At 54.0% G+C, this 25,874-nt stretch overlaps 4 protein-coding genes across 11 annotated transcripts; 1 reads left to right on the forward strand and 3 right to left on the reverse strand.

Moving 5' to 3' along the window:
- Positions 1-418: 418 nt before the first annotated feature.
- Positions 419-7,292, reverse strand: S100A16 (S100 calcium binding protein A16). 4 transcript variants are annotated; one of them, XM_055403036.2, is made up of 3 exons: positions 7,105-7,292; positions 1,472-1,649; positions 419-1,172 (listed from the first exon to the last, which is right to left on the reverse strand). In XM_055403036.2, exons 2-3 carry the CDS (start codon positions 1,622-1,624, stop codon positions 1,014-1,016), a joined length of 312 nt encoding a protein of 103 aa, XP_055259011.1. In that variant the 5' UTR covers positions 1,625-1,649; positions 7,105-7,292; the 3' UTR covers positions 419-1,013. The 4 variants fall into 4 exon arrangements, with proteins under 4 accessions (XP_055259011.1, XP_055259009.1, XP_055259013.1 ...); XM_055403034.2 differs by lacking the exon at positions 7,105-7,292 and adding an exon at positions 6,732-6,925; XM_055403038.2 differs by lacking the exon at positions 7,105-7,292 and adding an exon at positions 2,360-2,485.
- Positions 7,293-8,124: 832 nt separating this feature from the next.
- S100A14 (S100 calcium binding protein A14) lies at positions 8,125-10,146 on the reverse strand. The gene is made up of 4 exons (XM_055402150.2): positions 9,990-10,146; positions 9,521-9,628; positions 8,936-9,082; positions 8,125-8,713 (listed from the first exon to the last, which is right to left on the reverse strand). Exons 2-4 carry the CDS (start codon positions 9,548-9,550, stop codon positions 8,576-8,578), a joined length of 315 nt encoding a protein of 104 aa, XP_055258125.1. The 5' UTR covers positions 9,551-9,628; positions 9,990-10,146; the 3' UTR covers positions 8,125-8,575.
- Positions 10,147-12,764: 2,618 nt separating this feature from the next.
- S100A13 (S100 calcium binding protein A13) lies at positions 12,765-20,189 on the reverse strand. 3 transcript variants are annotated; one of them, XM_088835784.1, is made up of 3 exons: positions 20,069-20,189; positions 18,942-19,135; positions 12,765-12,988 (listed from the first exon to the last, which is right to left on the reverse strand). In XM_088835784.1, exons 2-3 carry the CDS (start codon positions 19,092-19,094, stop codon positions 12,845-12,847), a joined length of 297 nt encoding a protein of 98 aa, XP_088691910.1. In that variant the 5' UTR covers positions 19,095-19,135; positions 20,069-20,189; the 3' UTR covers positions 12,765-12,844. The 3 variants fall into 3 exon arrangements, with proteins under 3 accessions (XP_088691910.1, XP_055259618.2, XP_088691909.1); XM_055403643.2 differs by lacking the exon at positions 20,069-20,189 and adding an exon at positions 19,741-19,894; XM_088835783.1 differs by lacking the exon at positions 20,069-20,189 and adding an exon at positions 19,300-19,719.
- Positions 20,190-21,289: 1,100 nt separating this feature from the next.
- Positions 21,290-25,035, forward strand: S100A1 (S100 calcium binding protein A1). 3 transcript variants are annotated; one of them, XM_055402710.2, is made up of 3 exons: positions 21,290-21,398; positions 23,249-23,450; positions 24,732-25,035. In XM_055402710.2, exons 2-3 carry the CDS (start codon positions 23,310-23,312, stop codon positions 24,873-24,875), a joined length of 285 nt encoding a protein of 94 aa, XP_055258685.1. In that variant the 5' UTR covers positions 21,290-21,398; positions 23,249-23,309; the 3' UTR covers positions 24,876-25,035. The 3 variants fall into 3 exon arrangements, with proteins under 3 accessions (XP_055258685.1, XP_055258686.1, XP_055258687.1); XM_055402711.2 differs by having other exon boundaries at positions 21,295-21,398; positions 23,298-23,450; XM_055402712.2 differs by having other exon boundaries at positions 21,302-21,402; positions 23,298-23,450.
- Positions 25,036-25,874: the final 839 nt, after the last annotated feature.

Below are 25,874 nucleotides of genomic sequence, written 5' to 3' on the forward strand. Positions count from 1 at the left end.
GTAAGACCTAACTCTGGCCTCCCACAGCCCTCTTTCTTTGCACCCCACTTACGCATCCCATAACCTTCCCTGTGTACTAGAATAATCTATTGATGAGAATTCAGTATCTCAGTCCTACTCATGACCCAACATGAGAGTTGTGGCCTCTCTCTCCTGGAATTACAGTGAGGACTAAATGGGATGCCCTGTGTGCCCAGAAGTTGAGTGTGAGTCGAGTCTGTGCTATGAGGGCCCAGAGGTAATGACATGTGACCTTGGCCCTTCAAGGAGGAGGGAAGAAGTTGCTGACCTATTGCTGACAGCACCTGCAGGGTCCCAGAGTCCTTCTTTTTTCCTCTGACCTTGGGGTTTCTCATGAGATTTCCCCCTTGCTGCTCCCTTGCCTTAGGGCCCGTGGCAAAGATCACCAAAGCGTGAGGAGGTTCCAAGGAGTGGAAAGGCTTTAATAAACATGGCAAAGAGACTGGGTGAGGGGGAGGAAAACTCTAGATCCAGCCTTTTTCCCATTTCAGTGGCTGAAGAGTAGGGAGGGGGCTCGACCTTGTTCCCAGACGCAGAGGCAGCTGGAGGACAATCCCTGGAAGTATCCTCTACCCAGCAGAGGGGCTGAGGGGAGAGCAAGAGACAAGCTCCTTGCTGGTGCTGCCAGGAACCCGGAGACCTGAAGCAGCAAGCTGACGTCTGAGGTCAGGAGAGGCCCGGGATCAGGCAGGAACATCGGAAGTCAGAAGGATAGACAGACTGAACAGGTAGGGAAACTCTTGGGTCCCCATACAGCATTGTCACAGAGGGGCCCCAGGGTCCACTGGCTCCAGGGGCTGAGACCCACAGGGAGGCACCCCCAGACTGAGACACTCACAAAGGGGCCCTGACGTTCCCCCATACCCTGTTCAGCTACGGTCCGAAGAAGGTCTGGACTAGGGAGAAGAGAGGACAGGGGCCTGGGTGGGCAGAGGAGGCTGAGGAGGGAGCGTAGCAAGGGCTTGGGGGGAATGGATGGCGGGAGGGGCCCTCTAGCTGCTGTTCTGCTGCTCCTGCTGGCGGATGAGGTTGGCGATGGGACTAGTGATGCCGCCTATCAAGGTCCAGTACTCGTCAAAGCTGATGCGTCCGTCGTGGTTGGCATCCAGGTTCTGGATGAGCTTGTCAGCAGCCTTTCGGTTCCCCGTGTCCTGGGGGAGAATCAAGGATCAGCAGTGCTGATGTGGCAGCTCTACAGCGGCCCCAGGCAGGACCCCAGGCCTGGGCCGCTGCTGCCCTTGGAAAATGGGAACAGAGCCCTCCCTGGCTCAGGCCTGGGCACGCTGAAGACAGAGGCCTGGGTGGAGTTGAGACCCTGGTTTGGGGCAGGGGGGAACTCTGAAAGGACAGAGAAAGCAGTCAGGAAGGACACCCAGAGAGGACAGGGCTTTGGGGGCTGAGGAGGGGTGTGGGCGAGGAAGGCCAGGCCCTTGCGTGGGGAGAACCTCACCGTCAGCATATGGTTGAGCTCTTTCTGCAGCATCTTCCGGAAGCTGCTCTTGCTGATCTTGTTCTTGACCAGGCTGTGCTTGGAGACGTATTTGTAGAAGTTTTCCACCAGGACGACCACCGCCTTCTCCAGCTCCGTGTAGGAGTCCGCCATCTCACTGGCTCACGCTTCACAGGGCCTGGGCAGCAGGATGAGGGGAAGTGAGGACGCCTCACAGGCCACATCTCTGCCTAGGTCTCCCAGCCCCTGTCCTCCGCTGGCCCCACCCCCTGGGCCCCTGGCCCCCCATGCTGGCCAGCCAGACCCCGGACCTCGGACCTCGGGAGGAGGGAGGAGGCAGGGAAAGGAGAATCCAAGAACGTGGAGGTGGGCCTGGAATGAGAACTATGTCTCCTCTCATCCAGGTGATCTCCAGCTCAACCGCCTCAGCAGGTTTTCCAGGCCCCTCCCCAGCCCCAGGCACTGGGCTTGTCAGAGCCCCAGAGAGAAGAGAGGCTCCGTGGGAAGACAGAGAGTGCCAGCACCCATCCCTCTGCCCTCTGCATACCCGGCCTACCCAGGGTCCCTGCCCAGGGAACAAGTATCAGCTAGAAACTGATAGGAGGGGCCACAGGGGCTGGGGACGGACAGAAGCCATGTCCCCCACTCCCCGGGTGGCCTGAGACCTGGCCCCAGGTAACAAAGCAGGAGGCACGGACCTAGGATCTCCCTAACCCTTCCGCTGGGCTCCAGGACAGTGCGTTCAGGGTCTCAGGCCATGGCTGTCCTTCTCTGGTTAAACAATATCCTGATCCACCAGGTCAGGCTTTGTGCAGGCCCCCAGCCACCCTCATACCCACCTCGAAATATACAGCAGGATCCAAGGACCGCCCCACCCCACCCCATTACCTAAGGAGGAGCCAGGCCTGGTCCTGCCCCAGCTGGAGACAGCTGGAGATGGAGCCTCCGCAGCCAGCCGGAGGCTACACACGTCACCCCCTCGCCCCAGGACAAAAGGCACTCACATTCCAAGCGGATACAGCCAACAGAATAACAGGATATGAGGGGAGCAGGCGGATCTACTCTGAGTCACCACCCATGCCCAGAGCCCCCCCAAGTGAACCCTGGCAAATGAGCCTTCCCTCCCACCCCCAAGCCCAAGGATGAGTTGCAGCCGCCTTGCCCATTGGTGCTGGCACTGGAACATGGATGCCGTTATCAGGGCATCCCGTGGTTCGCTTTGGAAGGGAGGTCTGCTTCCCCAGGCCCCACCACAGCTCCTACCCCTGCCACCTGCTTTCTAATCCCCTCTTGGCCATCCATCCCTCTTCCTGTGCCCTTTACCCTGCCCTCTCCACCTAGCTGAAGCCTGCCCAAACCACACCTCCTGGGGAAGGTTGCCCTGACCCTTGCCCTCAGTACCTTCCTCCCCTGACTCCCACAGACTCTCAGCCGGTGTTGGCTGGGCCCACTAGCTTAGTGTGGCTGCAATCTCTTCTAGGACCTTCTCTCCTCAGACACCAGACATTCCTTGAAGCAAGGATGGTGTTTCTTACGTGCAGCCATTGCATTTCCTGAACCAAACAGCAGGACACGGAGACTTTGGGACCACTTTTTAAAATCCAAGATATACCACCACCCTGCTTTTAATCTCTGCATCTCCCCTCGCCCACATGACCTGGTCAATGCCTTGCTCAAGGTAGAGGTTCTATAAATATTCCACCTCCTTCCAGCCCTGACACCAGGTATCCAAGGTCCCTGACCACCCTTCTAAGATGTCTCTTTTATGAAACTTCTTCTAAAGGAAGGGTGAGATTCAGAAGGACAAAGCCAGGATGCAGGAAGGAAGGAGAGTGGAGAGGGAGAAGGGTCAGGCTGAGGCAACTCTAACCAGGAATTCTTCCCCCTCTTTCCCCTGCCTCGTCCACCTGACCATCTGGCCAGAAGGATGAAATATGGAATCAGAACTATAGGAAACCACACTCTTTTTCCAGTGAAAGTGAAAAGTGAAGGTGTTAGTCGCTCAGTTGTCTGCAACTCTTTGTGACCCCCATGGACTATATATAGCCCACCAGGCTCCTCTGTCCATAGAATTCTCCAGGTAAGAATACTGGAGTGGGTTGACATTCCCTTCTCCAGGTGATCTTCCCGACCCAGGTCTCCCGCACCGCAGGCAGATTCTTTTCTATCTGAGCCACCAGGGAAGTCCTCTTCATTTATTGTGTGTAATTGTGTGGTTCAATGTTTACACCTTTGTGAGACTTTCATTCAAACGCTCTAACATTCACAAATGAAGACAAAAGTGTTTCAGTCCAAGAACCGTCTGCCTTCCTGGGTAGGGAATGGCCCAGGCCTCTGACCAGTATTCCTGAGGATTCCTGAAGCTGCACTCATGTCAGCAAGAATTTTATCAACTACTCCCAACTAACCTTGGGAGTGGGGAGAAAGTTCAGAGAACCCCCAAATTTACCCATCCCAGACCTTGTTCCCCAAATGAGGAATCCTGTGGGAAACAAGACTAGAAAAGGGAGGGACTCCCCTGGTGGTAGGATGGATGAGAATCCACCCACCAATGACATGGGTTCAATCACTGTTCCAAGAAGATTCCACCTATAGCAGAACAGCTAAGCCCAGGGAACAGAACTACTGAACCTGCATGCTTTAGAGCCTGAGAGCCACAGCTACTGAAGCTCTCATGCCTACAGCCTGTGCTCTGTAAGAAGAGAAGTCCCCACAATGAGAAACCTGAACAGCGCAACTAGAGAGTAGTCTGCACTCACCCCAACTAGAGAACCCATGTACATCGACGAAGACCCAGTGCAACCATAAGTAAATAAATAAACAATTTTTTTAAAAAAAGGAGAGCAAAGGGAAAGAAATGGGGTTGAGGCAAGGTGCCTCTGCCCCTCTCCCCCCTGGTCACCCACTCCCCTCCACCACCTGCCTTCTTGCAGCCCAGTCCTGCCCTTCCTTTCCACCATGTCTCAGCCTCTACCTGGCAAGACATCGGTGAGCTCCCAGGAGACACCTCAGCACCTACTGTCAAGCACACAGTCACCCAGAGAGGTGGGCTTCAGACCCAAGGCTTCCCAAAATTCCCCACCCCACCTTCTAGTCCACTGGACAACCCCGGAGTTAAAAACTGCTGAAGTTTTTCTGAAGGAAAGATATCAGAGGCTAATAGTCAGGTGTCATCACACCTCCCTCCCCTGGGGGCCAGGAGACAGTCACTACACCCATGCCAAGGTCACCTGCCCCTGCTGCCTACCCAGTCCTCCCACCAACCAGGCCAGAGGGTCCCCAGACAAGGGGCTGGGGGGAAGGGAGGTGGTGGGCCTTTCCATCAGCCCCTCCCTGGGAAGGGCGGGCAGGAGGTAACCCCTGCATTGACTTTCCTCTAAGCAGATCCTGGCCTGAGAGTGATGGGGGAGGTGGGCAGTACACTACAGCCTTCCAAAGAAGCAAGAATAGAAGGACTCATCCTCCAAAGGACCCTCTCAGCTGGGGCCCCCCACCGGCAGAGTTTTCACTGTCTTCACCTTGGCTGATTCATCATTGAGCAACCGAGAGGCCCCCACCCCACCCCGCCCACCTCAGCCCAGCTTGCTGACTTCTCCAAAAGCTCAAATTGCCCTGACACCACTTTCCTGGGTCTCAGTCACTCCAGCCCCACCCTCTCACCCCCAGGCGCTGGGCCCCACCCCTCCAAGGGCCTCTTCTTCACCCCCTCATCTCTTTAACTCCCCAGGCCCCTTCCACATGGAGCCCACACCCTCTAAAACTCACCTTTTCTTCCCCACTCCACACATACCTCTTGAGTCTTAGGTTGTTCCCAAGTATTGGGTTATGTCCCTAGACTCCTACTCCTCCTGGTCACCTCCCCTCTAGAGCCTGGTCCACCCTCAAGCCGGATTTGGCATTCTCTGCGTCCCTTCCATTGACCTCGCTCCTGCATCCACCACTCATTTGCGCACTCATTCACTTTGTTCTTAATTCACTCATTTGCCCCAGCCGTCTGCAAAGCACAGGAAGGCACAGTCTAACACCAGGCTGGTAATGCTTTACTCTATGTGCAAGGCTGTTCCAAACTACTTCTCCAACCTCTACAACTCCACTCTCTGTTCCCCCTCCTCTAGCTCTTTTCCCAGTCCCAGAAGCTAATCTCTCAGACAAGTGTCCCTGCCTCACCCCTCCTCACCCTCACAGAACACACAGCATCGAATCCACAAATGTACACAATCATAATAAGCAAGGAATCCTGCCATTTCTGATCCTCTCTGCTTGGGTGACCCATCTACCTTCCAAACGCTTCTGCTTTCAGTGTGTGTAGCTGGAGGAAGAAACCTGTTTATCTGAATTTTTTTTCCAGACAAGTTACGCTGGAGGAGTTTGGTGTGGACATACACACTCTACTGCACTTGGCCTCACCAACAACCAGCCGGCGCCTCTCTAGCCTCTAGTCGAAGGGGAAAGTGTGAGCCCTGCTCCCCAGCACTCCAGGGCTCCATCTCCCAGCATCCCTGCCCTCACCCCCACCATCCTGGACAGGACAGGGCAGGGGCATGCTCCATAGGACAGGTGGCTCCACCGAGCAAAGCAAGTCAAGCCAGAACCTGCCTGGGTCCTGAGGTTGAGGAGAAGCTGCCCAGTTTCCCAGCCCTTCTCCTAGAACTCGGGCTCCAGGGGGCCTCACCCAGGTTTCTTCTGGTCTCTTGGGCCCCTCCCAAGGAACAGCTCCTAGCACATGGGCCTAGCATCTGGGACCTGCTGGAATCAGAGGTACAGAGAGGTCACCCAGGCTCTGCCTCCCCTCCTCAGGCTGCCCTCAGACCCACTGGGCTCTTGCTGGTTCTTCCTGGACCTCATCACCTGTCCCAGGACACGGCCCTCAGAGCCCAGCGAGGCCTGTGTCCAGGGTCTGGCTACTCCCCAACCCCCACCAACACACATCTGCCGTGAACTGTGGGGGAAAACCGGAGCAAAGCTGCTCAACACTTTACCCGGTGGCCCAACCCGGGGAGAGGATCCCAGGTAGCTGCTGGACTGGAGAAGGGGGTCTCACCCCTGCATCCACTCCTCTGAAGGCCTCTCCGACCACCAGAAAGCTCCATTCCCAAACTGGCTTTGGGGGAAAGTTAACAATTAACAAAACCTTCCTGCTCAGTCTCTGCAGGGTCCCCTCCTCAGGCCCCCTTAACACCGCCCCTTGTCCCGGCCTCCCAAGGCTGCAGGGGCCCCTCCGGCAGCCCCAGACCTCCCAGGACGGGCCTGGGGTGCTCACCTGCCTTCTCGGTCCACTTCCTCTCCTGCGGGGCTCTGGGGCCTGGGCTCTGGCACTGCCAAGCAGCTCCCCGCGCTCAGCCCAGCCAGGACTCCTCCCCGCTGCACTCCCAGATTCTGTCCCACTCCCTCCCGGCCCTGCCCGGCAGAGCTGGCTCGGTGGGGAGGTAGTGGCTGAACTCCCTCTCGCCTGGGCCCTGGGGTTGGGCCCTTGTTAAAGGGATACACACCTTTTTTAACACCCTTCCGCCCCCACCCCAGAGGGAGTGGTAGAGGTGGCGCTCCCCCAACCCCACCCTCCTAGTCCCACAGGCTCTGAGCAAAATTTACAACTTCGAGAAGGGAAGGGAAGTACAGTCACCTGCCCTACTCACCTGGGGTCACTGGGAGCCCAGTTTCAGCAGCCCCAAACAGACAAGTTCAGTTAGAATTCCAGGCCAGCCTGGCTCGCCACAGAAACTATGACTGTTTGGGATTTCAAGAGTAATGTCCATTTCTGTCGGCTCCGGTCAGAAGGACCCAGAGTGTGGCTCCTTGTCTTCCCCATTCAGTGCACGCATCCCTTGGACCTCATGTGCAGCAGAGAATTCTTCTGGAAACGACCCCTCCATCCCTTTCTCTGAAATACCACAGGAAACTGGCCATGGATGTCCCAGAGGCAACAGCTGACCCCGTCAGCTGTTGGGGGCCATCCCCCATTCCAGTGACTTCAGCTCCCTGGGCTCTCACTCTGCGTCAGCCTCTCTGCTGAGTAGTTACATCACATGTCCGATCCCATTTTACAGATGAGGAAACTGATACTCTGAGATGATGCCCACAAGTTCCAAAGATAGTAAGTGGCAGAGCTGAGATTCAACCCCAGGTCGGTCAGCCTGTTTCTCAGCCTCACGGTTCCCTTGCTGCCAGTCACACAGACTCTAGCACCCTGGGTTCACATCCGTTCCACCACGTGGGCATACATGCCCCGCTCTTCCGCTAGAGGCCCAGGCCACTGGCAAAGTACAGTTTGTCCCTCAGAAAGGACCAGGTCTCCCACATTTTAGGCCTGGTGCCTTCCTCAACCCAAACCCACGGGAGAGTGTGAGTCCCCCCAGCCACTTCCGCTGCTGGCCACTGCACCTCCACATGTACCATGCCCCCCAATGACTCTGCCATTCACCCCCACTCATCCTTCTTACCCATGGACCCTTGGGATGGGAGGTAGACCAATCAAGACAACGTCTTTCATTTTTTTCCATTTTTTTTATTAATCAAATGATACAAAACAACCATCATCCTGTAAATGCCCAAGCACCCAGCTGGTCCTCTCACTCCCAAAAGTCACCGTCCTCAGCCTCTCCCCGACCCTGCTCTCTCTCTCTTCCTCTGCCCTAAGCCAGGGAGAGGAGGCTGAGGCAGAACTGGGGACAGGGAGGGAAAGCACTGGACAGTTTGGGTTGGGGAAGAGATTAGGAGGGGTAGTTTCATAGAGACCCTTCTTAGTACCAAATGTCCATCCCTACTGCCACCCCCTCCAAATCATTTCCCACAGCTCAGCTCCTCTCTGCCCTTCCCCACTACTAAATGACATGGCCCTTACACCATCCTCAACCCTCCAGCAGCCTTCCACATATGTCCCTGGCCCCGATGGCTCCCCGAGCCTCCCCCTTGGTGGGGACCCCTGGATCCATAAGCTCCACAGGGATGAAGTACACAGAAGCCCCAGAAGGGCCATTATGAACCTGAACCCTGCAGAGGTGAGGCAGGTGGGGCTGGGGAATAGTGTGGCGGTGGTGGAGAGAGGTGTTTAAGGTCCCCTTTCCCCAGCATCCCACCCGACCCATCCAGAATTCCAGGGGAAGGTTTTCAGCTCCCCTGGACAGCATTCTCCAGCTTCACACTCTTGGCTGCTTCTCCAATCAGCTCCCAGAAGCTCCCAAACTCCAGTTTAGAGTCGTTACAGTTGCCCAAGTTGGCGATTTTCTCTTCCAGCCCACAGTTGCTCTGCAAGGAGGGAAGACACCTCAGCTCAGACGGGCAATACCTTCCAACCTTCCCACCCCACCCTGCCCAGGGGCAGGAAGCAGGACCTGAGCCTGCCTGGCACTGACAGGGGAAGGGCTAGGGGTTGCCAGTGCCAGGGGCTGTGGCAGCGTGGGTGGGGTCTTGGAGCACTTGCTTGGGAAGTCAGGGTACTGCCTGGGGCGGGGTTCACTCTCTCAGTACCGGCATGAGGTGGGGCAGCTGCTGGGTGACCAGGTCCCGGAGCTCGGAGGGAGTCAGCGTCTCCTTCCCACCCTCCACCGAATACTGGTGGAAATTCTTGATCAGGGTCTCAATGGCCCTCTCCACATCACTGAATTCCTGGGCATCCTGAGGACAAGGGACATCGCCCATGTTAGGGAGGCCTCACCCACCCTATGACAGCCTGCTTCCCCAGGAGCCCCACAGAGCCAACACAGTAGAAGACAGCTGACAGGTCCATGGGCCCTCACCCACCCCCAAGCCCAGCAGCCAGCACCCTTTGCCCCCGCTGTCCTCTGCCCTGAGCCACGAGTTGGGCAAGGCTTCCTCCCCGCCTCCCCCAGCCTCCAGGCAGGGCAGGTCCTAGCATGAGGCCCAAGCATCCTCTTCAGGGGGGCCCATCTTCATCACCCTGTGCGGGCACCAGAGAGGAGGTTCAGGTCTCACAGGCAGGGTCTGGAGTGCAGGGCAAGGCCAAGGTGAGGGGACAGAAGTCAGCGGGGAACACAGACCCTCAGGGTGAAGGAGAGGAGTGGGAACAGAAAGGTCAGGGATGAATGGGCCCACCTCAGCGTTGGCTGACCGACACTGTCCCATGATGCTTGATGCGCTTGGTCCTGTGGTGAGAGTTTTGTCGTCCTACAGCAGGCCCCAGAGGAGCTGATGGCTCATGATCTGCTCGGAGGAGAGGGGCGGCTGAGCTAAGGGGAGAACTCAGCATTTCTTGCTCAACTATCCCCTTTGGCTGCACCCCAGATATTCTGTGCCTCACCCAGAGGGTCAGAGCCAACACCACATAAGCCCTTCCCTGCCCAGGCTCCAGGAGCTAAGGTCACAGCCCCTAGGCCTGCTATCTGGAGGCCTCTCCTTAGCCCCCCACCCCTTTTCTGTGCATACACACACACACACACACACACCCCAGTCTCCAGGGCCAGGTCCCCCAGACCTTCCCCTGCCAGACTAAGCTAGTATAGGCGAAGCATGCCCTCTGAACCTGGTTCAGCCCATTTGGGTGCAAAGCCCTGGGTCTCCTTACCCGCTGGCAGCCGCTGAGACAGGACTGAAGGAGCCAGCTCACCTGAGCTCAGCTCTTATACCTGGGCGGAGGGAGGGGAGGCAGGGGGCTGGGCCTCCCAGCTCTAGCTGGGCCACCCAGCTCTAGCCGCTGCCTGGACTGTGAGCCTGCAGCGGGGGCTCCACCTCCTAGGGCCCCACCTCCATTGGCCACAGTTCCGGGAGCCCGCCCCGTCCTGGCCAAGAGGAGGGAATCGTGGAGAAGCTGGGTCTGGGATCCCCCTGGCCCCAGACCAGCAGGCAGAGTCCAGGGAAGAAGGGGGAGGAGAGGCTGCAGAGGGAGAGAGGGAAGACTTGGAGACACAGTGACGTGAAGCCTGGGAGGAAAGGCCTGGAGGAAAAGTAAGACAGAGAAGCAGAGGGGCTCCGAGAGGCTCTGAGTCAACCACCAGGAAAGAAGGAGAAGCAGAGGCTGGTCAGGGCGGGTTTTGTGGCCTAGAGGGAATGAAGGACACGTGACTTGAAAGATGTCCCCAGGGACCTCTCTGTCCTTTAATGTGGCACACACACACTCCTTTCCCCTCAAGGCCAATTTAGATAGTGACACTCAAGCCTGCCGAGGTCCCAGACCCCAGCCTTCCCCAGTCCTGAGGGAAGAGACTTGGGTCAGGAGAAAGGAGCCAGAGAAGGGCAGCCTGGTGGAGGGAGCAGACTGAGTGGTCCGGGACTTCCTTTCAGTTCCCTGCAGCAGCTAGCATGCAGGTTATCTGTCAGCTAACAACCTCTCCAAACTGGTTGGGCTAGCTGCTCCTCCCTCCCTCAGAATTCCATACCTTCCCTAACCAGAGACTGCATTGCAACCCCCTTCCCCCAAACACACAATCCAGCACCCACAACAACAGCCAGGGAGCCTGGACAGTAGTTTGAGGTGGGGAGACTCAGCCCAACCCCAGGGGCCCTCCTCAGCCAATGGGGAGGAAGAAGGGAGAAGGCAGCGGAGTCAGTGTGGTCAGGCGAAGCTCAGAGCCAGTCTCTAGGCTCCTTTCCTAAATTCTGAGATCCAGGCATACCCGTCAGTGTCCCTCCCTGGTCTCCTTCCAGGGTTCCTCTGTACTTCTGCCCTCAATTGGGCTTCCCTGATAGCTCAGCTGGTAAAGAATCTGCCTACAATGTAGGAGACCCTAGTTCAATTGCTGGGTTAGGAAGATCCCCTGGAGAAGGGATAGGCTACCCACTCCAATGTTCTTGGGCTTCCCTGGTGGCTCAGACAGTAAAGAATCTGACTGCAGTGAGGGAGACCTGGGTTCAATCCCTGGGTTGGGAAGATCCCATGGAGGGCATGGCAACCCACTCCAGTACTCTCGCCTGGAGAATCTCATGGACAGAGGAGCCTTGGCGGGCTACAGTCCATGGGGTAGCAAAGAGCTGGCCATGACTGAGTGACTAAACACACAGGGGTGTCTGTGTCTCAATGAGAGGACCCTTCCAGAAGTGTCTTATTCTGTTTTTTTGGCCACACTCCGAGGTATGTGGGACCTTAGTTCCCCAACGAGGGATTGAACCCAAATCCCCTGCATTGGAAGGTGGATTCTTAACCACTGGACCACCAGGGAAGTCCCCAAAGTGTCTTATTCTGAGAATTCTTCTGAAAGGGTCTCAGTCTGGGGACCCCTCTGAGGGTATTTCAATCGCAGTGTTTCTCCAAGAGTGCCTCAGCCTGAGGTCTCTAATGTCTCAGTCTGGGCATCCCTCTTAGGGTATGTGTCTTGGGGGAGCCACTCTGGAATGTCTCAAATGGACTTTCACAGTCCCAGCCTGGGGTTCCCTCTGAGGTTTCTCTGTCCAGGGGTACTTACAGGGCAAATCTCAATCTAGGACCCTTTTATGATGTGTAATGAGGAGATTGTCTTAGACTAAACGTTCCTCTGGACTCAGCGGCCTCAGATAGCCTCCTGACAGTAAGGCGGTGCCAGGGAGGCCCCACCTGCTGTTGCCCCACCCCTGCTCCCTCTGGTGGCGGATAGTGTAAACTGCATGCCTCTCCAGTCAAGGATGAGAACAGGGTCCAGTGTACCCACTGAGAGAGGATCCCAGTTCATCACTGAGGCTCCGGTATTTCAACCCAGTTTCATCTTTTTTTTTTTTTTTAATTTATTTGGCTGCACCGGGTCTTAGTCGTGGTACACGGGATTTTCGACCTTCACTGTGCAGGATCTTTAGTTACAGCATATGGGATCTAGTTCCCCGACAAGATGAAACCCAATTTCTCCACATTGGAAGCGTGGAGTCTTGGCCACTCCACCGGGGAAGTTCCAGTTTCACCTATTCTTGTCTTTGTGACTTAACCTCTCCAAAATCTGTTTCCTCATCTTTGATACAGGACTTAAAATAGTACTTACCTCAACAGCCTGTGAGAATTAACTAATACAAGAAAATGCTCAGCACCATTCCCGGCACAGACCAAGCCCTCAACACATGTTCACTGCTATCATTACCATCCAAGGACACAAACCCTGGGAATAAGAAAGTGAAAGGGAAGACCAAGCCCCAGAGCAGCTGGTGGAATCTAAGTCCCCTCACATGTCCCAGAAATCTCTCTCCACCTTTCACATAGTCACTCATCAACCATGCATCACTGAGCACCTACCCATTCAAGACCTGATGGTGCAGAACATTTGAAGACGAATTATGTTGCTGCTCATAACTTTTGGACTTGCCCTCAGGTGGGGGCAGAGCTTTCCCACCCCCTGGTCTCAAGAGAAGAAATCGGGATGGGCGTGAATAAGCAACACCTGTGTTCCAAGGAGAAAGCTTTATTTGCGGGGAGTGGGGTTCAACCCAGCCATGCCATGCCTGCCCCATCCCAGCCAGCTGGCTTCACTTCTTCCGGATCTCCAGGGCCTTCTCTTTCCTAATCTCCTTTGCCAGCTCCCCAATCAGTCTCCAATACTCGCTGAACTTGAGCTCTGAGTCCTGATTCACATCCAAGCTCTTCATCTTCTCGTCTAAGGAGCCCACGTCCTGAGGAGAGACCACAGCAAACAGTGGAGTTAGAAATGACTGCTTTGAGACGGGAGACAGGGAAGAATTGCCAGTCACTATTCCCTTCCCTCGAAGAGCACTAGGACCTCCCCCACACCTTCTGGACGAAGCTGCAGCCCCAGCATGGCACTGCCCTGGTGCCCAATGCCAGGGGGAAGCAAAGGATGGAAGTGGGGAACCTGGTTATAGTGTGTGCTGTGATCTAAATACACCCACCACGGGGGATTGTGAACCTTACACGTGATGTCACTGAACGCAGAGTGGGGAGATGCACACGATGGACCTTCAACTGCAGGTACTGGGAGGCTTCAGGACATCACTGCACCAGCCCTGGGATAAGCCCAAGGACACTTGGGAGCCCTCGTAGGCATGGACTCCCTCTGACCACCCTCAGAGCCTTCTCAGGCCACCCTCCTCCTCCCCAGAAAGCTGGAGGAGTTCACAGCACTTGGCTGCCTGCTTGCATAACCCTAGTGCCTTCTCATTCTTCCAGCTGGGTCACTAGCCTGGTAGATCAGGGGAATGGCAAGGACACAAGGTATCTGGTTTTCTAGGGGGTCCTTGGCAAAGTCTCTCCCAGCAGACCTGTGAAATCTAAGGATATTCTAAGTCGGACCACCGTGATCAAAGGGTTTGTTGCCAGATGAATAACCACAACAGAAAAGTTGACTGTTGAACAATGGATCCATGTCAAACCAGACAAGGGTGCCTCAGGCACAGCGCATGCCCAACATTTGAATCAACGTTTGGATGAAGGCTAAGAAGGCTTTCCAGGTCTGTTGATGGCATGAAACTAATTCACAGACACGCTCAACAGAGTTTTTTAAAGGCCACAATCATGCTTAACTTTAAAATACTATAAGCATTGCCAGTGGAAAGCAAAGATGTCCAGGGCAACACTGGGAGGGAGAGGGGAAACATACAATCAGTCAAGAGAAAGAAATAAAAGGTAAAGTTGTTAAGGAAGAAGATGTAAATTCACCCCTTATTATATTAGCAATTATATAATTGTACACCTAGGAAAAACCAAAAGAGCAATAAAAGCTAACACTTCAACAAGCGTAAGCATTTAATAGTGCCGACGACTGTTCCCCGCATTATGCTGAACATATGACATGCTTTACATCAGTTAATCTGCTAGAATGAAGGCTCCAGGAGCACAGGGACGTTGTCCATCTTGTCCACCACCACAACACCAATGCCTGGGGAAGTGTCTGGCACATAGCAGAGGCTTGTTCACTGCTGTAGCCCAAAGCCTAGGATAATGTCAGAAAGGAACATAGCAGGCGCTCAGTAAATACTGACTGAATAAGTGCAAGACCCATCCAACAAGAATAGTGTTACTATGAGGCCAGTTCACAGACGAGAAATTAAGGCTCAGAAAGATTAAAGTACTAACCACAGATGACAAACTAGACCCTGTATTTGAACCTAGGTTGTCTAACTCAGAGTTTACGCTCTTAGCCGCAATTCTGTATTTCTTCCCCCAAAAAAACTATTAGAAATGATAAAGTATCTGGTGGCAATATTAATACTCAAAAACAAATACCATTTTGGAAATATAATATGAAAGATTCCACTTAAAATAGTAAAAAATAAAATAAAGCACTCTGGAAAAATGTCGAACTATATTAAGCTTTTGTGAAGAAAACTGAACTGAAGGATATGAAAGAAAACATGGGTAAGATTGAGGGCAGGGGGAGAAGGGAGCAACAGAGGATGAGATGGTTGGATGGCATCACTGGCTCAATGAACGTGAGTCTGAGCAAACTCCAGGAGACAGTGGGGCAGGGAAGCCCGGCACGCTGGAGACCATGGGGTCACAAAGAGTCAGACAAGACTGAGCGACTGAACAGCAACGAAGAGTAGGACCCGACTCTAAGCCTGAAAATAAAACAGTGAGCAGGTTCCTCACCTTTATGAAAATGAGAACGTCTCCTACAATGGAAAGGAAGGAGATTACATGTTACTTCTTGGTAACATAAAATTATATAATGGAGGAACTTCCCCGGTGGTCCAACGGCTAAGACTCCACACTCAGAGAACTAGATCCCACATGCCACAACTAAGACTTGGCGCAGCCACATCAGTAAATAAATATCTCAAAAATAAATAAAATAAAATTATGTAATGGAGGCTGTTGTGAAGAAACTGTCCTGAAAGAAAACAGCTCTAGGGTAAAGCAGAGGGCTTCCCAGGTGGCGCGGTGGTAAAGAATTCACCTGCCAATGCAGGAGACGCAAGAGACACAGGTTGGATCTCTGGGTTGGGAAGATCCCCCGGAGCAGGAAATGGCAACCTGCTCCAGTATTCTTGCCTGGGAAATCCCATGGACAGAGGAGCCTGGCGGGCTACAGTCCCTGGGGTTGCAAAGAGTCAGCCACGACTGAGCGACTAAGCACACATCAGTCCTAATGTCTTAGGCTTCCCTGGTATCTCAGCAGTAAAGAATCCACCTGCAATGCAGAAGATGTGGAGATGAGAAGAGGTCAACCCCTGGGTCGGGAAGATTCCCCTGGAGAAGGAAATGGCAACCCACTCCAGTATTCTTGCCTAGAAAATCCCATGGACAAAGGAGCCTGGCAGGATACAGTCCATGAGGTCACAAAAGAGTCAACACGACTGAGCGACTCAGCAGCAACAAAGGAACGGAGCAAGGAGGTGATCTCTGTACTCAGTGGTGAAGGAAGGTCACGCTGAGGATTTGCCATCGAGTCAAATGAGGAATAAGCCTAGCAGATACCTGGGGGATGAGCATTCTGAACCAGGAGAGGAAAAGCAGAGCCGGCAAGCATAAATATCTCTCACTGCTTTTGAAGAGTGCTGCTACAAAGGGGAGCAGAGGTGTAAGGCATAGAAGGAGGGAATTACAGGGTCAAGGGTGGTTTTCTTTTAAGACAGGAGGTAGCACAGTGCGTGAGGTAGCACAGTGTGTTCGCAAACTGATCAGAACAATCCAGTAGAGAGGGAAGATTTTAAGATTTTTTAATGTGGACTCTGTGGACATGAGTTTGAGTGAACTCCAGGAGTTGGTGATAGACAAGGAGGCCTGGAGTGCTGTGATTCATGGGGTCGCAGAGAGTCGGGCACAACTGAGCGACTGAACTGAACTGAACTGAATGTGGACCATTTTAAAAGGCTTTATTAAATTTGTTACAGTATTGCTTCTGCTTTGCGTTTTGATTTTTTGGCCACAAGGTATATGGGATCTTAGCTCCCTGACAAGGGATCGAACCCGTGTCCCCTGCATTGAAAGGCGGAGTCTCAACCACTGGACCACCAGGGAAGTCCATACAGAGGGACGTTTTGATGATGCAAGAGAAGAGAGGAAGAATTGGGAGAGTAACGTCTTTCAGAAGGATTTAGCGCACCAGCAGAGGGACCGGCCTTAAAAGCAGAGATAGATCATTCCCGTAACAGGAAGGAAGGCAGGAAATGTGTTGACCAGTTAGTAAATTTGGGGGAGGAAGCATATAGAAGTTTCCTGATGGCTTTTATTTTCTCAGTGAGAAAAGTTCTCAGTGACAAGGAGACTATGAGAAGAGGTACTGGAGTTGAGAAGAAAGGAGAAGTTGTGAAATAATCATCTGAAAGGGCTGGTAAATGAATCAAGTAGGGAAATGGAGAATGACCAGGCATTGCCAACGGCCATAGAATAAGTGAGACAAGTCAACATGGAAGTATATTTTTCCCCAGCCGAATTCAGCCGTGTGGACGCAGAATGGTGGGTTTCACCAGCAAGCCAATGGAGCTGAAATGTTGGGTTTAACCTGGGTTGAGATTTTGCCAAAAAACTAGGACAGAAAGAAAGAGAATCAAGGGGAGTTGATCAAGTGATTATAGTGGTGAGCCTCAGAACCCAGCAGAGCCAGAAGGGAGATGAGGTCTTGAGGGATGGTGATGGAAGATGGAAAAGCGTTAATTAAGGTCAAGAGACTGAAGGTCTCTGGAGTCGGAATGGTGGAGTGGAGGAATGAGATAGAGGAATAGAACTGGAATGACAGGAGGTGGTAGACGAAGAGAGGCCTGAAACTGAGATTGTGGGATGAGGCACCGGTAATGACAAGATCTCAAGATCGTGAACAGGGCAGTGGGGCAGAGAGGCAAGAATGCTGAGATGCAGGAAGACAGAATCTTTGAAAGTAAGGAATTCAAGAAATCGAAAGGCCCAGGTGTTGAATGAGTTGTCGGTGTGGATTCTGACAGTGGCAATGACGAGAAGAGAAACAGCAAGCCAGAAGCTAAGAGCTGTAAGGTGTACACTTAGAAGAATGGCAGGCATATGTGTGAGCTTCCAAGGAGCTGAGTGTCTCATGATGAAGGTGGAATTTCCTGGCAGTGCAGTGGTTAGGACTCTGTGCTCTCACTGCCAAGGGCCTGGGTTGGACCCCTGGTCAGGGAACTAAAAAATCCCACAAGATGCACAGGTGCCGCCAAAAAGAAGAAGAGATGGGGAGAGCGGGGACAGGAGAGGGAGAGTGGGGGAGGAGAAGGAGAAGAGACTATCGTTTGGAAGTTGTGATGAAAAGCAAAGAGGTCACTACCTGCGTTTCCAAGCCCAGAAGGAATTAGATTCGCAAGAAAAACCAGACATTATTTGACAGGGCTACAGGGAACGCTGTATTTTCAGGGGAGAGCCTGACGTTTCCTGTGAGAAGAGGAAGGGAGAAGTTTAAGGATGTAGGAGATGTTGCAAATGATAGACTATGAATTTCAGAGACTAGTTTGTAGGGGGTTTTAGTGTCTTTTTTATAAATCCATATTCACACACTTTCATGTGCCTGTGAATTTTCAGAAAGGATGTAAATGAAACTGTGAACAGCCTAGGATGATGTGCCAGCCCAGTGCGGATGAAACGTCAATCCCTACCCCATCCTGTAAGTAGGAGAGACAGAATGATGCTGTCAGTTGCGTCACCGAGGGGATCCCCAGAGAGTGTGGGGAATAACCACAAACCACTTACAGGAACCTCCTGCTTTGAGACTCTGTGACTCTATGAGTTTGGCTGTGTTTTTACTTTTAACAAACCCTTTCCCATAGCTGGGCCTCAGTTTCTATACATGTGAAGTGAGGACTTGGGACCATATTTTCTCTTGGCCTCCTTTCAGCTCTGATTGTCTATGAATCTTCCAGAAACCAGCTCTGGGTCCAGTCCTGTGCTGGGAAAATGAAACCAGGGAGGCACAGAGAGACCCAACAAGAACCCAACAGCATCGTCTGACAGGAGCACAAAGCCCTGTGCAGCAACACACATGCAGTCACACACACACACACACACACACACACCCAGAAGCACAAAGCCCTGTGCAGCAACACGCATGCAGTCACACACACACACACACACACACCCAGAAGCACAAAGCCCTGTGCAGCAACACACATGCAGTCACACACACACACACACACACACACCCAGAAGCACAAAGCCCTGTGCAGCAACACGCATGCAGTCACACACACACACACACACACCCAGAAGCACAAAGCCCTGTGCAGCAACACGCATGCAGTCACACACACACACACACACACACACACACACCCAGAAGCACAAAGCCCTGTGCAGCAACACACATGCAGTCACACACACACACACACACACCCAGAAGCACAAAGCCCTGTGCAGCAACACGCATGCAGTCACACACACACACACACACACACCCAGAAGCACAAAGCCCTGTGCAGCAACACACATGCAGTCACACACACACACACACACACACACCCAGAAGCACAAAGCCCTGTGCAGCAACACACATGCAGTCACACACACACACACACACACACACCCAGAACCAGTTACACATGCAGTTGCCACACCCTTCTCAGTGCACCTGGGGTCACCTTATGCTCAGCAATAGCTCCTCACAGACACAGTGTCCCACAGTCACTGGCTCCCAAAACCGCATGCCCAGAGACCCCCACCTACCTTGAGCAGGTGAGGCAACTGCTGAGTGACCAGTTCCTTAAACTCATTGACGCTGAGGCTGCCCTTCCGGCCCTCCCGCCCTGCAAAGGTGAAGAAGGTGGTGACCACTGTCTCAATGGCCGCCTCCAGCTCAGTGAGTGGCTCAGCTGCCATCAGGACCCTGCAGCTGGAGCTGATGTCCTCACGGGGCTGGCCTGCAGGAGGGGGAAGGAGAGGAAGGGAGAGTCAGGACAGGCCAGAGGACCCCTGCCCTGGCGCTGCCACCTCAAGTCTCTGCCTGAGGAAGCCTCACAGGCAAAGAAGAGCAGGGACAGGGATGAGGGGAAGGAGCTTGGGGCAAGGGACCAGGCAACGGTACCTCAGTGTAAGGAGGCAGGAATGTTCACTTCCAGAAACCCCTTCCTCTCTAGGTCTCACAGTCTGGGGATCCTTTTGCTGTGTCCATGTCTCAGGTACCCCTGTGCGTTGGTCCCTCAGTCTGGAGACCCCTGTCTGGGAGGAGGCTTTCGGACTGGGGTCTTTCTTTAGACGCCTCTCAGTCTCGTGTGGCCCCTCTGTGGGGTTTAGTCCCAAGGACCCTTTCTCAGAGTTTCACCAGCCTCAAAGGGTCACGGGGTTGTTTGTCTCCAAAGCTTGTTTGTGCAAGGACCTGGGTCTACACCCGCCTGCACTGCACCCGCCCCCACACACACACACTGGCCGCTCTTCCCAGCAGAGAAGCCAGGGTCTGGCAGATGCCCAGCTGCGGTCAGGGCTGGCTCAGTCTAGACAGAACCCGCCTCTCTGTCGCCCCACTCACATCTCTCCTCGGGGGCAGCTGGGCAGAGTGTGGGGCTCAAGACCCCATGGCCTTCCCCGCCCTCGTCTCCCAGAAACGGCAGTCTGGGCTCAGTACTGGCACTCACAGCCAGAGGCAGTGGTGGAGGGGGACGAGGCGGGTGACGGCTGGGGCCATGCCCACTCATCCTCCCTTTTCCAGCCCACCCCCTCCCCTCTGCGAGGACTGTGGATTTCCCAAAGCCATTTCCTGAATCCCAGCCCAAGCCAGGTCCAGGGGAGGGACTTGGAGCCCAGAGCGGAAAAAAAATGCTCCCCGGCTCCCTCCGGGGTTAAAGGCAAAGACTCACCGGGGCAAGGAGATGGGGTGCAGCAATCAGGAGCCCCAGGGCTGTGGTTTATAAATGCCCAGGAGGGAGGAGAGAGCCCCTCCCAAGCCCAGAGGTGTCAAGTTTCCGTCGTAGATTGTGGAGAGGAGATCCGCCCAATCACGCCTACCGCATCCAGCAATCAGACCAGGAACCCTGGTCCCCAAAACCCAATCCACCGGCCTCCACTTGGTGAGGGAGGGGACTCACCTGGAGCTGCCTGGCCAGATCCCACTCAGCAGGCATCCTGTGGTCCCATCGCTCCCAATATAGGGAGCCTGCTGACCCACCATACCCCATTCTCTAATCAGGTGTATGTATATTTCCATTGTGAAGAAGGCAATGGGACCCTACTCCAGCCCTCTTGCCTGGAAAATCCCATGGACGGAGGAGCCTGGTGGGCTGCAGTCCATGGGGTCGCTGGGAGTCAGACATGACTGAGTGACTTCACTTTCACTTTTCACTTCCACACATTGGAGAAGGAAATGGCAACCCACTCCAGTGTTCTCGCCTGGAGAATCCCAGGGACGGGGGAGCCTGGTGGGCTGCCGTCTATGGGGTAGCACAGAGTCGGACACGACTGAAGCGACTTAGCAGTAGCAACCTATTGCCATTGGGAGAAGGCATTGCAGATTGAAAAAATCAACTGGGGGAGCTCCACACTGAGAGGTCCCATCTAAGAAACACCACAGAGGGCCTCTCAAAATGAGACCCCACTAAGGATCTTGCAGCCCATGACCTCCACAGACGATCCAGACTGAGACCCAACACACAGAGGGGGACCCAGGCTGAGTGCCCCCCACAGAGGAGACCCTGGACTGAAATCCCTCGGTGGGGATGTCAGGCTGAAACCCCTCTGGGAGACTCCCAAGACTCTTCACCAAGGAGTCCCCTCCAAGATGAGCCCCCTCAGTCAGGTGCACGCAGCTCCTCTGTGCCCGGCTGCACGCCCATTATAACTGGGGGTGGAGCGTGGGAGGACGAGCCCAGAAGGCCCCTCAGTGTGCCTTCTTCCCAGGACCTTTCCCACCTCCCTTCCTCCGGGGCCCTGCCTCTTGGGGCCCCCGCGTGGGGGTGGCATCCAAGGCTGGACAAGAGGACACAGGGCAGCCTGTTTCAGCCCAGGAGACAGAGGGCGCCTCTGTCGACTCCTGGCCCCTCGCCCCACTGGGTGTCTGTCTGTGAAGGGGTGGAGCCGGTGCGGAGGGGGGGTCGCGGGGGACGGACAGCTGAAGACAGGTCTTCCCGCACAGCTCCAGGAGCCACATTTGCAGCCCCGTCTTCCTGTCCAGAACCTGCTCCCAGGCCGACAGTGAGTATCCTGCCCCACCTGCCCTGCTCCCTGCCCTGGCCAGCCTGGGGAAGAGGGGACTTCAGCAGGACTCCAGGAGACTGAGGAGGTTGGCACCGCAGTGCCCTGAGGGTCTGAGAGGAGTTTGGGATTTGGGGGAGACCTTGTTTGGAAGGTGCTGGGGGAAGGCAAGTGAAGGCCACAGGGAAATCTGGGAGCTCGGAGGATAAGGAAGCCAGTGGGAATCCCAGCCACTGAGCTTCCAGGAGACCCGGCCCTCCTACCACAGAGCCCTCAAGAGCCCCCCAAAGCTCCCTCCATCTCCCAGGTGCTGGGGAGGAGACCCAGCTCTTGCCTTGCTTCTAGTGGTGTAAGAATAAGAAAGCAGATGGAGCCGCTCCTTCTGCCCACCCACCCACCGGCAGCTTTGGTCTATCTGCCACCCCACCCGGCCTTGTCCGTGTTCCCTCCCAGAGCATGGACCATGCGATACCAGGAAATACCGGGAGGGGGCGCTAGGGAACTAGGCCCACTCCCACCCTCCCTTCACATGACCTCCCTTTCTCCTCCTCCTCTTTCTCTCCAATACCTCGGCTCCTCTTTCCTCTCATTCTTTCCCTTTGTTTGTCTGTCTACCCCCTCCCTGCCAAGGTCCTTTCAGAATGGCCCCTAGCAAAATCCCAGGCTGCTCGAGGTCTCCAGGCAACCTCTCGGCGCCCTTCCTGGATGGGGCTGGTAACTGAGCCACCAGCACCCCTCCCTCTTCCTCCTTATCCCCTCTATCAGCCCCGGCTTGGGTTCCATCTCCCCCAGGTCTCTGTGACAACCGCTTCTCATGTCCGGAGTTCAGGTGACACATACAAGGGCTCCATTGAAGAGCTAGGATGTCATCTGATCAGGGCCCATTGTCTGACCCCTCAGGCCTGGGGAAGGATGGGGATACCTGATCTGAGATACCTGAGCTGCCCCTGGAGGCTGTGGAGGGGCCAACTGTCCCAAGGCAAAGGGAAAGAGTCCCCCTGGCTTGGTAGTCCCCTCTCTTCAACAGACCCCTCCGTTTCCCCACACCTCTCTCCCAGCCCTTTGGATTCAGAAGACCTCATGCATTCAGCCTCTATTTCCCCAAACACATACCAGCCCCATCCTCCCTGCTGCCACTGTCCCAACATCACCCAAGTTGGCCTGGGGGCAGGAGCAGCCAACAGCAGAGACAAGATCCCACAGGTATCTTCTCCCCTTCCTTGGGAGCCCTGGCTCCAGGGAAAAGACTCAGACACTCCTCTTTCCCTTCCCACTACTACCCAGTAGAAGGGCTGATTCTGCAGAGAAGTAAGAGGAACCAAACTAGAGGTAATGGAGGAAAGCCAAAGTGACATGTTCAGGCTCCCTCCCCATGCATCTTGGACCATCCACTCGGACTGCCACCCTCTCCACCAAGCTGACCAAGGGCTCCAGGCTGACTCCTTGTTTACGGTGGGCCACAGAGTCAAGGTTATAGAGGGGAGCCCAGCCCACCATCCCCAATAGCAGAGCTTGGCTGTGCTAGGCAGGCAATCCAAGGGTAAAAATAGAGCCAGAGGAAGCCAGACTGGGTCCTGTGACCACCCCCGCCTGCCTGCCCCACCCGCCTCAGTGTCTGTCCAGGCAGCCAGGAGCCAAGCAGAGTCCACTCCAGGCCTCTAGAGTGAGCCCAGCTCCAGCTGCTCTACCTCCATGCCCAAAGCCCTGAATCCCTCTGGCTAGAGTATGGATTGAAGGGCACAGAGCATGAGTCTAGAAGTTCTGTTTGTGTAAAATCTCAGGAAAGATGAATTGTGATGGGGATCCGATCTCATGGCTCTTTGAGCTGTGGGACTCTACCCCAACCCCAGGTACCCTAAGCATGGTCCCAAGCTCACTTCCATGATGGGAAATGGGTAGGTGAGCTTCAAGATGGGCTCTGAGCTGGAGACGGCGATGGAGACTCTCATCAATGTGTTCCACGCCCACTCGGGCAAAGAGGGAGACAAGTACAAGCTGAGCAAGAAGGAGCTGAAAGAGCTGCTGCAGACGGAGCTCTCCGGCTTCCTGGATGTGAGCACAGGGTGTGGGTACAGGGTGGAGTGGGGGAGGGAGGGAGGAACCTCTCTGCCATCTCCCCACCCCAGCTCAGCCCAACCACCCATCTCCTCCCCTGCCGCCCCCGACTCCTCTGGGTTCAAGTCAAAATGCCCTGATTTACTGATCACCTGCTAAGGGCTAGGCAATGTGTAGACACATCAATAACAAAACACACAGTCTAGAAGGAAAAGACTGACACTGGAAACCTTAGAACAGCAGGAAGCACCCAGAGCCTTAACAGAGGTGTCAGAAAGGATTATGGGAAAATATTAACCTAAGTGAAGTGGAAGAGCCTCTCCAAAGAGGTGGCACTCAAGCCCCCTGGAAGACTATTAGAGTAAGTAAAGCAGGAAGCACCCAGAGCCTTAACAGAGGTGTCAGAAAGGATTATGGGAAAATATTAACCTAAGTGAAGTGGAAGAGCCTCTCCAAAGAGGTGGCACTCAAGCCCCCTGGAAGACTATTAGAGTAAGTAAAGACATTTTAGGAGGAGGTACAGTATCTGAAGGTTTCCCAGGTGACTCAGGCTCAGAATCTGCTCCAATGCAGGAGCCACAGAAGACATCCCTGGGTCAGGAAGATCCCCTGGAGGAGGGCACGGAAACCCACTCTAATATTCTTGCCTGGAGAATCCCATGGACAGAGCATCCTGACAGTCCAAAGGGTCACAAAAAGTTGGACACGACTAAAGCAACCTCACACGCACAGTATTTCAACAAGGGGATGGGAGAAAGAAGATGGAATAAGTTCAGTAGTTTTGACTGAACTGAAGGATGCAGAAAAGAATCCAGTAGAAAGTGTACCAGCTTTTAGATTTTATGAGACCTGGGTTCAAATTCTGATGCTACTACTTTCTAGTTGTGTGAGTTTGGGCATGTTCTTTAACCACTAACCGTCAATTTGTTTCTTCTCTAGAATGGGAATAATGAAACCCACTTCATACTAATTGTGCTAGAATTAAATGAGAATGCTTGTAAAGCTCCTAGTGTAGAGTTTGTCATATTGTAGGCACTCAACATATGGTAATTGTTTTTATTATTCTGCCTTGTTAGGGAGCTAATTCTGTAGGCAACTGGAAGCCACAAATGTTTTGTTAGTTTTGAGGAGGGAAACAAAGAGTCCCATAATTACAAGTAGTTTTCCTCTTACTCATCTCTGCCTTTTTCTCCCCAATCAATCACCCCTCCCCCCATGCCCCAATTCAGTGCTATTCATCTCCCTATATACCTATCTCTCCATCTCCTCCCTCCACAGGCCCAGAAGGATGCAGATGCTGTGGACAAGGTGATGAAGGAGCTAGATGAGAATGGAGATGGAGAGGTGGACTTCCAGGAGTATGTGGTACTGGTGGCTGCCCTCACAGTGGCGTGCAACAACTTCTTCTGGGAGAACAGTTGAGGAGATGGCCTAGCGGGCAGTGCCCTTCCCCTCTACCCTGCCATACCTCCTCCTTCACCCGCGTCCCCCTCACCTTACTTTTCCTTCCCCACCAACAAGGGCGCAAGAATAGCGGGCCAGGCCTGCAACTCCTCTTTCATTAAAGGCTTCTGTCTCACCAGCCACCAGCTGCTGCCTGTCTCCTTTGGTAACCGTATAGAGTTGGTGAACAGTATAGAGCAGGTGGGGAAATGAAGGCTGCTCACTCACAACTTGCCTTATGTGAGGAGAGATCTTTTTGGAAATAGGTCAAGGGACCCTTGCATCTTCCTATTTAAGGAATGCTGAAGGCCCAGGAAGGCTGGGACTCAAGGTTCCAGCTAAAAGTGGAGGATGTACAAAGCTGATACATGTACCAGCGTCTCAGCTATAAAGGCAGAATTTCCCTTCAACTTTCAAAGAATATTTACTGAAGACCTACCATGTGGGAGCTGGGGACACAGCAGTGAGCCTAACAACACACAACCCTCAACGTCACGTAGGTAAACTCCAGTAAGGATACCAAAACATTAAACTCACAAATATACGCTAGGAAGGAAAATGAAAGGATCTGAGGCGCCTATATTGGGGGCAGGGGTGAAGATGTGTTCATTCACTCAATCTTCAAACATTTGAGCCCTTTATTGTGTGTCAAGGCATAATAAAAATCCCGTATAGGTCTGCATCAAAACCCACATGAATGGAAAACGGCGAGAGTGGACGCGCAAACGGAGGGGAGACGCAAAGGCCCCACAAAATAAGGATTGAACAATATTCAGGCCAAGCTAGGGAGGGAAGTGAAGAGGAAAATATGGACGGACGGTATGAGTGGCGCAGAACCCAGTAGCGGTGTGCTCTGAGCCCTGGCCCCCCGGCCTCCGTTGGGGCTTTTGCTATAATCCACAATTCTCCGACCGGGGCCAGGGTGAATAAGGGTAGTGCAACTAGCCAAGTGCAAACTACCCGAGCCCGGCGGTCCGC

This window comes from Moschus berezovskii, chromosome 4, assembly GCF_049115385.1.
Source record: "Moschus berezovskii isolate FMDL1 chromosome 4, NW_MosBer_1.0, whole genome shotgun sequence".
Classification (NCBI taxonomy): domain Eukaryota; kingdom Metazoa; phylum Chordata; class Mammalia; order Artiodactyla; family Moschidae; genus Moschus; species Moschus berezovskii.

Excerpts from the sequence above, each read along its gene's own strand:
- S100A16 (XM_055403036.2), bottom strand. The coding sequence starts at position 1,624 with ATGGCGGACTCCTACACGGAGCTGGAGAAGGCGGTGGTCGTCCTGGTG. Across the intron at positions 1,173-1,471 it reads AGCTCAACCATATGCTGACG|GACACGGGGAACCGAAAGGC; the intron begins GTGAGGTTCTCC and ends ATTCTCCCCCAG.
- S100A14 (XM_055402150.2), bottom strand. The coding sequence starts at position 9,550 with ATGGGACAGTGTCGGTCAGCCAACGCTGAG. Across the intron at positions 9,083-9,520 it reads GTCGGTCAGCCAACGCTGAG|GATGCCCAGGAATTCAGTGA; the intron begins GTGGGCCCATTC and ends CCTTGTCCTCAG. Across the intron at positions 8,714-8,935 it reads AGCTGCCCCACCTCATGCCG|AGCAACTGTGGGCTGGAAGA; the intron begins GTACTGAGAGAG and ends CCCTCCTTGCAG.
- S100A13 (XM_088835784.1), bottom strand. The coding sequence starts at position 19,094 with ATGGCAGCTGAGCCACTCACTGAGCTGGAGGCGGCCATTGAGACAGTG. Across the intron at positions 12,989-18,941 it reads AGTTGCCTCACCTGCTCAAG|GACGTGGGCTCCTTAGACGA; the intron begins GTAGGTGGGGGT and ends GTCTCTCCTCAG.
- S100A1 (XM_055402710.2), top strand. The coding sequence starts at position 23,310 with ATGGGCTCTGAGCTGGAGACGGCGATGGAGACTCTCATCAATGTGTTC. Across the intron at positions 23,451-24,731 it reads AGCTCTCCGGCTTCCTGGAT|GCCCAGAAGGATGCAGATGC; the intron begins GTGAGCACAGGG and ends CTCCCTCCACAG.